Source organism: Barbus barbus (assembly GCF_936440315.1).
Source record: "Barbus barbus genome assembly, chromosome: 27".
Taxonomy (NCBI): Eukaryota; Metazoa; Chordata; class Actinopteri; order Cypriniformes; family Cyprinidae; genus Barbus; species Barbus barbus.
Window position 1 is genome coordinate 16,830,001 of NC_136755.1, and position 10,507 is coordinate 16,840,507.

Genomic DNA, 10,507 nt, shown 5'->3' on the forward strand with positions numbered 1-10,507 from the left:
ATGCAGCTCAACCAAGGGGGATTTCCTAGGATATATTCTCTTCTACAAGCTCTGAGAAAACTTCAAACATTCAGAAGAACAAACTAATTACACTGCTCTAAGCTTCTTCGCCATCTTAAATTGACCACATTATTCGAAAACAGAACAAGAAATGTTTCCCTTGGGTTCTACATTTGCCTGGGATAGTTTAAGAGATTTGCTTTACACAAATCTGTAAATAATCTCAAACCTGATTTTTTTTGTTCCACAGTATTTATGTGTATTTTGGTACAAGACATCAAGCGTGATATTATCTGGCTGGAAATCTACCGGGCCTTTTACTGACTCATCATAAGCAACTGTTAACATTTTTTTTATCCATACACAGCGAATCGTGTGCTTGATGCAGTAAAGCCACTAAGTCGTTCAGGTCTGCTGGTACTCTAGCTGATGGTGGGGATTAATGGAAGTGGAGGGAGGAAGGGGAGTTATAGTGGAGCAAACTGAACATGTACAGGGGGGGTTAAGCTTTGGACGTTAAAGTAATGACCTTAAGGTCAGGGCTTAACTCAGTCTACTTGATACAATTTCATCAGTAAATCATCTGTGAGGTGTTACAGCCTGTGAACTGAGGCTTTGGTGATAACGAAAACTAAACGTGTTTGTCTTAAGATACAGCATAAACAATTTTTCTTTTTCATTTATTGAAGAGCATGATAAAATATTGTCATGTATTATGTTGTCTGTTTTTTCAAGTTATGTACTACGGCAAAAATAAATTAGTAGGATGTATGAAAAAAAGACACTATGATGTAAAAACAAAGATGTTTTACAAGGCTTTAATGCTAGCTGATTTAGACTCTTCAAAGATGATGTTTCTCCATTTGTCTTCCACTGCCATAAAAAAATATCAATTGAAGCCATATTTGTTTAAAGACTTTGATAGACATTAATATTTCACTGTTTGAATTAATAAGCTATAGGTAATTAATAAGCAGACAACAATTTATTAATGTCTGCATTTTGCAGCATGTCATTTAATTTAGCAGGATAGGGATGCGAATAATAATAAAGAATATGGTGGAGGAACTAGGTTTAGAATTTTACTTAATTTTGAAAAACTGATTTTAATGATTTTTGTAGCCTTGTTGGGCACTTTTGATTCAACAATTATATATATATATATATATATATATATATATATATATATATATATATATATATACACACACACATATTTATGTTTATATGATATATAAACATTTAATTTTTTTTACTGAAACATACAGTAGTCATTTGTAGTCATCAAATGCAGCAACACCGAGCAAATAAATAAAAATGCTGTCATTGTGAACACTTTCGGGGCACCTGAAACATTATTTACATATGATCATAAAAGTTATACACATTTACATTGTTTCACACATCATCATCAACACGTATGCTAACATATATTTTTTGATAACACTTTACAATACATTTCAAATCATTTACATTAGGTAACGCATTAGGTCTCGTGAACAAACAATGAACAATAATATTACAGTACTCATTAATCTAGGTTAATGTTTTCTAAATACGCACATTTCCACATATATTGATAGATTTTTAACAATTTAAGTTGTTATATTATATTATTTTGAATTAACATTAACCTAAATTAATAAATGCTGGTCAAATTGTTATTCATTGTCCATTAATGTAAACAAATTGAAGCTTATTGTGCAGTGTTACCATTTTCTTACGTAAACTATCAGAAACATTTTAAAGGAATGTCAGGAGAGAGAATAAGAAGAACAATGTGCTCAGCTCAGGGTTCAGAGGACAGACAGTGTTGGGAGTGTAAGCACACATTAATATGAGTGAAGATAACAGCTCAGCGTCGGTTCAGCTGACGGCCCCCACCTAGTGTTCTGTCACCACCTGAACCTACTGAAAGCATCACTTCCTCCAGAAAGCTGTAACAAAGAAAGGGAACATATTTGGGTTAAAATGCTTGAGTACAGTCAGCACTGTATTTGACAGAGTCAGGTATAAACAACCTACTGTGGTTAACAGAATACATCGACACAACATCATGAATAGTTACATATTACCTTTACAGGAGAAGTTACAAATAGAAAACAAAATGCTCATCCACATATGCATTAAAATTACATATTGTGTTTCAGGAAGTTTATAAAGAGTCAAACGGGTTAATTGTATCTAATGGCTACACTGTAAAAAAAATTCCGTAGTTTTACAAAATTATTCTGGCAGCTGTGGTTGCCAGAATAATTTCGTTAAAAATACAGAAAAACTGTAAACACATTTACAGAACAAAACTATACAGTATAAAACTGTAATTTACGAACAGGGAAATTTGAATGTAAACCACTAAATTCAACAACACACACTGCTATTAAAATCTGTTTTACCTTTAACATACTGACAACCACCATAATAATGCAGAAATCAAAGCTCATCACAGGTAGCTTCGCCACAAGCAGAAGTATATACTAATGTATAGAAGGTGCACACAGTCATTCATGCAAACACAAAACACCATCATGGTAGCACACGATACTTAAATAATGCCATAACCTTTCATTAAACAACAGAACATGTAACAAAGCCCAAATGTACATAACTGATAACAAAAACTATTAAAAAACATGATTATTTAAACTAAATACTTTCTAAATGTGGAGTGTCACGCAGGGAATTCTGGGAATATCAGTTTACAGTTTTTGACTGTAAATTATACGTTGATTTGTTATTTTTACTTCTAAAAACTGTACAATTAACAGCATTTTACTGTAAAATTACATGAAATGTCTGGTTAGATCTTTTACAGTTTTTCCCTGTATAGTGCAGGAACTCACTGTTAATATATTAACAGTTTTTTTCAGTAGCGTTTTTACTAGATTTTACAGTTAAAATTACACTTATTTTTACAGTGTACAGCTTACAATAACCACAGCTCTGGTTAAATTAGGTGGAAATAAATTGAAGATTTATGAATAAATCTAGCTTAAACTAAATTTATTTGGTTGAAAATACTTCAAATCAAACAGAGTTTTATCACACAAATATATATATGGCATACATCTCTTTACTGTCACTTTTGATCAATTTAATGCATCCTTGTTAACAAAAGCATTAATTTCTTTCAACAAAAAAAAATTTAATCTTGCTGATCCCAAACTTTATAGTAGTGTGTCCATAAAATATATATATATTAAATAAGTAATCCAATATCCAATAAAATGAGAATCCATATATTCTAGAGTATCAGTGACACCTCCTCCAGAATAAGAATGAATGATTCAGTTAAGTCATACGAGTACCACAATTGTGTGTTCTTTACATAATGCCATTCTAGGGCTGATGTCACTCTGTAACCGGGATCCTTCTTGAATAAGGCATAAAGGCTTGTGTGCCAGAGGGCAAATGGATAGAGGTGACATGGTGATAAGAGGCCGACCGCGTAGAGAGCATTTTAAGACACTGACCTCTTAGTGTTGTGAATGGCTGTGCCCCCAAGTACGATCCGTACCCCTGGCATTGTGCGGTTCAGGTTGTAAACAGTCAATGCCTCCTCATAAGTGGCCCCGCCAATTATAAAAACAATAATGTCTTGAGGTCTGAAGGGTCGAGACAGAGTGTGAAGTACATTTATATAACTGCAGTCCATGTTTTTCAATCCAAGCAAAAAGTTTCTGTATTGTACATTAAACAGACTATTCAAAACTAATTTAACTGGTAGGATGTTTGAAAACAGTCATTCCATTATTATAGAAATTATACACTTCACCTTTGAAGTAACATCCAAAACGCTCACAATAAACGTCTATATGTGTGGCCATATATCATTAAAGCAAGAGTGTGCATGCCAGTCTATTTATTTATCCATGTCACCTGTCTCTCAGAGAACTTGGCCCGAGGTAGGGGAACTGGCTGTCCTTTAAACGACCCTTGATCAGCTGATCCAGCGTGTCATGTAGTAGTGGCTGATGCTGTGTGTACATATTCTCAACTCCCTATTTAAACACAAAAAGAAGTTCTGAGTATGTGACTAAGCCAATATGACATGTTAAGAAAACACATTGGTAAACAGATGATCTACCTTAAGTCCTTTGAAAAATTGTTTGGTAATAGCCACAGCATCTGTAGGAGTGATGAGGTCACTTCCTCTGACTCGTTTGCCACCATATTCCACCACGGCTTGTACCATCTGCAGCACAGATGTAGGTAACGTTGAGCTCACTTTCATTTTTAGTAATAAAATGACTTTGCTTCGGAAACAGCTGGATCTGCCATCGTGCTACAAGACAGATCTGATGGCTCTCACCTTGCGGTGTCTTTCTGACACCCCTTTGCGGTTAAGCTCCTCCATGAGGCTGGGCAGAATACTGCTGCCTTGTTTCTCATAGCGAAGTGCGTACAGCATCACCAGCCGCACAGCATCCATTTCAGAAAGCCGAGGGTTCTGCAACAGGCGCCTCACGTTCTGCAGAAAGAGAAATGGGTATATGTTTAACAATGGTGCAAGATCTCATCTTAATATATTTTAGGCAATCACAAGGAATATTGTGGATAGACATTCACAACCATTCAAAAGCTTGGGGTTGGTAAGATTTTTTAAAAGAACTTATATTTATTTGATCAAAAATACAGTAATATGAAATATTATTACAATTAAAATATTTTTTTCTTTTAAATTATAAATTAAATGATTAAATGTCATTTAAAAACTTAATGATTGCAAAGCTGAATTTTCAGCAGCCATTAAGCCAGTCACATGATCTTTCAGATCATTCTAATATGCTGATCTACTGCTCAAGAAACATTACATATTATTATCAGTGTCTGCACTCTGACCTGTTGTGCACTGGAGTGGTCATTCTGGCAGGCCAGCTCCTGCTCCAACTCTGACACCTCCATCAGCTGTCTTTCACTGACCAGGCGAGACAGCTCCCCAACCACAGTTACGTGTTTTGAGACCGTGCCTGACATTTTCTTAAACTGTGGGTAATTATCCACAAATGCCTACAAAAGGGCCAGAAAATGGTGATTAAATACAGAACTGGTTAATGCAATAATAAAAGTTCTGGATCAGGTGTCTTCATGGTTCACTCCTCATGTAAGATGTGTTATAATGAACAATATTAACTGGCTTTAAAGAAGTGCTCCACTCACCTTCATGTCAGATATGGACTCTAATTTTTGTTGGTCCTTGGGCTTTTTCTTCTGGAAATCCTCCATCAGGTTCTTGATGTTCGTTCCAATCTCACCAAAATTCAGGTACAAGTTCTTATTAACAGAAAGAAAGAAAACACAATGTGGAGTTTCTTTATTTTAAATTTTTCGAAACCTATTTTTTTTCCATGTTAGACCTCATTGCATATTTATACAGTACATTACATAAGCTTATATTAACTTAAGGGCATTTCTTCGGAAATAAAATCTAATTAGTACATATTTGCAGGAGGTATTACTCTTTAATGGAATCTAATTAGCAATGATATTTTGAACTATAAGCTACTTACATTTGCATAAAACTCATCATTTTCTGCAGACAAGACCACCTCCCGCAGGTCCTTACTGATTCCAGGCACTCTTGACAGGTCTATGCGGTTGTTATTGAGGCCCAGTAGCTCATGAACCATGGCCTGATATGTCCACTAGAGGAAGCAAACGCATGCACATGTAATATTTGCTGCAATATCAGCACACTAAATCATTATGTAACATTTATTTTGCTGCAGTAAGACAACCATTTCAGCAAAAGCAAGCAGAACACACTGTCTCCTGTAAATCTCACAGTAAAGAATGAGAATAAAAAGCATGCTATTAATGTCCAACACTAATGTTTAATACTAAAACACTCTTTTAGCAGTTTTCTAATATAATCCAGAATAAAACCATGGCCTCCATCTCCCTCTGGTGGTCAGGTATAAAATTCTGCATGCAGATCTTGTTCTGTAATATGAGACTATTACTCAGAGACATTGCTTCTTGCCTGATTAAGAAGGGGGGTAATAGCATCATCACTTCTGTCTAAAATCAGGAGAAGAGGAGGCACTTCTGTTTTTCGGAAGTCAAACAGTTCATACTCCTTAGTAATGATTTGCTGTGGAAAACAAACAGATCATACATTTTTATGTTATTATTTTGATCAAAAAATTACATCTATAGATTAAATCAAATTACTAAAAATGAACATTACAGATCTGTGATATAATTACAAAATAAAGCCTTACTTTGACGGTCTCTGCCAGCCTTTTGGACATGTCAGAAGAGAGCTGGTAGCGGATCATGGGGCATTTCTTCAGGGCCAGCAACACTGATGTCAAACCCTGAGTGACACGAGGCAGTACACTGGGCTCCCAACTGCGACCCTATAAACATGCACAGAAAAAATTAAAATGAGTGTCAGATACCTGTAAAATAAAGAACAAATAATTCCAAGCAGCACTATCAGTTTATAAGATCTTGTGATTTAATGTAAATCATCAGTTTCATAACATACCTTTAAGACATAACAACAAAATACATATAGAAGCAACTACCTAAAGTTTTGTGTAATTTTGTGCATTTTTTACGACATTGGAGCCCCCTAGGTACGTGAGGAAAATTCATTGAATAAGTAAATAGCTGGACACCCGCATTTGCTGCTGCCATAAAGCAACTGAAAGCAATTTTCACAGGATTTTGCACCGGCACATCAGGCTCACACACTCTGAGGACAGAGGTTTTAAGAGGGGAGCATGGGAAAGAAACAGAAGCCATTCCAGAAGCTTTTAGAAATCAGTGCGCCACCAGACTTTTAAAATTTGAATTAGAATTTGAAAGACTTTGAAAATGAAATTTCAAGTTGCCTTAATGATTCATACCCAGGTTAAACCACACAAAGCAACAAAATGCAAGCTCTAAATTTTCTATAAAAATAGTTAAGGCTCCTCAAATCTGACAAAAGCCTACATTTTCTCTTACCCTGGATACTCCTTGAAGGTTGAGGGAGAAGAGATGAGGGCTCACGGCAATGAAATCCCCATAGAACTCCTAGAATAACCCAAAATCGAATTGGTTGACAAGAAATTACAACATTGTTTGAACACTGATTTTAATTTTTTCCTTTTTTATGGATGGATGGATGGATAAACAGACAGACAGACAGAAGTACTCCAGAGAAGTAGATAAGAAGAATTGTGAATTATTTCGAATAAATATTTATATATTATGAAAATAACTTCACCCACCTGCACTTCTGCAACTACTTCGTGTTCATCTGCCTCAGCCAATGCCTTTATTTCACTCTTACTGATCACGTTACTGAAATCTGCACAAAATAAGTCCATATGTTAGTCAAATGTGCATCTTCTGACCACCCTTAATAACACATATGCAAACTCATATGAATGACAGGTAAACCGATGCAGAGCGTCTTCTGATATATTGCTGGCACTCACAGATGAAGTAAACACTATACTTGGGCCGGCGAAGCTCTTGAATCAGGTGCTCTACATTCTCCTGAAACAAGAGACATTCATGTATGAATAAATAATTTTCTTGAATTTCAATAATCAGGCTAAATCTATATATTCTATATTAAAAAAAAGAGATAAAACTGATAGCAGCTCACCTTGGTTGGCCGAAGAAAGCAGATTGCCTTAAGGTGCTTCATATTGTCCCGGTTTTGTGAGTCAATGCGCTCAAAAAGGTAAACTTCTTTCTGCAGGATCTCAGACTGTGTGTAGACCACACTTACTATACCGGTCTATTAAAAAGCAGGAAAAAGAGAACAAGGAAGTCATTTTTTGATCACTGTTTGTTACTGGTGGCAGATCACAGTCAACACATTGACATTTGGACACATGACATGTAACACTGCACTCAATACTAGACTATCAGTGGCTTAAGTACGTCTGAGTTTTCTTAACTTTAAAAGCATATAGCCTAACTGTACTCTAGTTTGAATTCACTTACCGTCTCCTTGTCCATCAGCAGCACCTTCATCCCGGGACCGCTGCTCTCTATCATTTTGGAAATGTACTGCTTGACCGCAAGAGTCACGTTCATTTTGTCGTTGTATTTATGTTCAAATCGTCAGTGAGAATGGGTCAAATTATCAGTTCGTTTCAAAGTTGTTTAACGAACGATAAAGGGTTATTTTCATCAGTAAACTCTTCTTCTTCTTCTTTTAGTTTAATGGCGGATCGCAAACCAGCATTTATAGGTGCATACCGCCACCTACTGTACAGGAGTGTGTAACATCAGAGTTTTATACACTTTAGTTAAAAAAAAAAAAAAAAAAAAAAAATATATATATATATATATATTCATTTCTTTTCTTTCTTTTCCCTTTCTCCTTTCTTTTCCCCCTCTTCTTTCCCTTTCCCCTATCTTCCCCTTTTCCTCCCTTCCTTCTTCCCTCTTTCTTTTCTTCCTCTTTATTTCCTTTCCTTTTGAATTATAACCTATCTATATTTTCTGATCTAATCCTGTATTTCTTAGAAAAAGAAATAAAGCCTTACAGCAATCCCTCATTTTCTTATAGCTTACTAAAATCCCTTCCAAATTCCATCCACGTTTTCATCCAGATATTTTGTCACGTAAAATTATCCTCTCTGCCCTATATTTATTACACCACACAATGACATGCTCAACATTTTCTGGTACGTTACAACCGTCACATTTATCAGAAACGCATTTTGTCATTAAATACAAAGTTGACTTTAATCCTGTGTGTCCAAGTTTTAATCTTGCAAGAATCACTTCCTCTTTTCTGCACTTCCCTTTAAATGTTTCCACCGTGAATCAGTAAACTCCGGCATACAAAACACTGTTGGCTTTCTACTACTTCCGGTGTGCGCAAGCGTTTTGATTTGGGAACTGTTGTAGTTCAGTTCAACTGATCTGGTAACATCTCGGGTGCTTCTCAATATCCCTCCTCGCTTCCTCGCTCCTCCGTCCTCCATCCTATGACCCGGAAACCGATCAAGCTTAGCCATCTTGAAGGACATCTCAATTCTCTAATTGCACCGTGAGGAGGCGAGGAACGAGGAGTGAGAAGCCTTCCAAAGGAGCTATGAGCGAGGATACACAGGTGTATCCTATGCGGAAGTCTTTTTCATCGAAAAACATGACGCACGTGTAAATTCTACTCCCCCTTCTCATCTGTTGTAATAATTTTTAATTTATGTTTTACCTTTGCAATTTAAATAAACCATACATGTCATATATTTCAACAGGGCATCTTGCTTTATTAATGTTTATTTTGAAAGTCTTAAAAAACAAACTTTAACAACATAAAATGCGAGGAAAGGACGCAAGGAAAGGAAACGAGGATGCACAAATAAGAATTGAGAAGCACCCCGAGTAGAGCATAAAAATATCCCATAATTCAAGGCTGCTACGTAAAACGGTGTAAATAATCGCCATATTGGTGAGGGCTTCTCATTTTAGAAGAGCGTAATCTGAAGTTGAACACTCGTTTCTACGGATTATTTATTTGTTTATGTGTTTTATAGCGTGGTTACTTGAAGTTACAATTTTATCAAACTTTTATTGATGATCAAAATAAATTCTAAAACAATTTCATTACCAGTTTAATGCTGGTAATGTTTTATTTTTTTATAATTTTATTATTATAATAACAATTTTATATTTAAAAGGTTATATAGTCTAAGGAAAGAAATGGCTAAAGGGAAGTTAAGTGGGATGGTGCTGTTAGATTTGCAAAAAGCTTTTGATATAGTCGATCATAGTATTCTGCTTTTAAAAAGTTAAATCAATACGGCCTGTAAATGGATCAAGTCTTACCTTGAAAATAGGTGTAAAGCAGTAGATTTAAATGGGGGTGTTTTCTGACCATTTCATATGGGTTTCCTCAAGGGAGTGTAATAGGTCCTTTACTTTTTTTTTATTATATATTAATGATTTAAAAATGGCCTGTTCAAATTAGCTTTTAATATATGCAAATGATGCAGCAATAATTGTGTCTCATGAGAGGAAGGAAAATGTTGAAAGTGAATTAAGTAGAGAGATTGAGGTTGAGAGATTGAGTCTCCAAATGGTTTTGCCATAATAAACTGTCTTTACATTTGGGGAAAACTGATGGTAAATTATTTGTCTCGTTGCTAAATTGAAAAAAAAATGCTTTAGATTAGAGGTAAAGGTTGGAGATCAAATTATTATACCTAAACGAGTAGTCAAATATTTGGGTTGTGTTTTGGACAGTAATCTGACAGGAGAAAAAATGGCTGCTTCAGCTCATGCAAAAATTTATAAACAAATAACATTTTTAGCAAGACAGGCAGCTTTCTTAGATACTCAAACTTTAAAAATGTTGGCTGGTGCATTAGTGCAGTCATACTTTGATTAGGTGTTTTGGTATAGCGGTATTTCAAAGAAATTAAAAAATAAACTGCTGACTGCTCAAAACTATTTGTGGATATTTCCACTGATGCATTTGCAAGATAAACATTATAGGACAAATCAGTTTCTAAAAGTCTAAAAAAGGGTAACTTTTCTAAAACTGGTG

The 10,507-nt window shown here is 35.2% G+C and overlaps 1 protein-coding gene across 1 annotated transcript; it reads right to left on the reverse strand.

Moving 5' to 3' along the window:
* Positions 1–1,225: 1,225 nt before the first annotated feature.
* LOC306846823 (vacuolar protein sorting-associated protein 45-like) lies at positions 1,226–8,171 on the reverse strand. The gene is made up of 15 exons (XM_079380451.1): positions 7,951–8,171; positions 7,607–7,741; positions 7,434–7,494; positions 7,224–7,303; positions 6,958–7,026; positions 6,225–6,362; positions 5,984–6,094; positions 5,511–5,645; positions 5,161–5,274; positions 4,843–5,010; positions 4,313–4,471; positions 4,088–4,195; positions 3,880–4,001; positions 3,474–3,605; positions 1,226–1,937 (listed from the first exon to the last, which is right to left on the reverse strand). The coding sequence occupies exons 1-15, from the start codon at positions 8,041–8,043 to the stop codon at positions 1,856–1,858; spliced, it is 1,707 nt and encodes a 568-aa protein (XP_079236577.1). The 5' UTR covers positions 8,044–8,171; the 3' UTR covers positions 1,226–1,855.
* Between the last annotated feature and the right edge of the window lie 2,336 nt (positions 8,172–10,507).

What these genes read in the sequence shown, in the direction of transcription:
- LOC306846823 (XM_079380451.1), bottom strand. Translation starts at nt 8,043, where the DNA reads ATGAACGTGACTCTTGCGGTCAAGCAGTACATTTCCAAAATGATAGAG. An exon ending in AAGTAGTTGCAGAAGTGCAG is followed by an intron (nt 7,027 to 7,223) that starts GTGGGTGAAGTT and finishes GGGTTATTCTAG; the next exon opens with GAGTTCTATGGGGATTTCAT. An exon ending in ACCTTCAAGGAGTATCCAGG is followed by an intron (nt 6,363 to 6,957) that starts GTAAGAGAAAAT and finishes GCATGTTTATAG; the next exon opens with GGTCGCAGTTGGGAGCCCAG.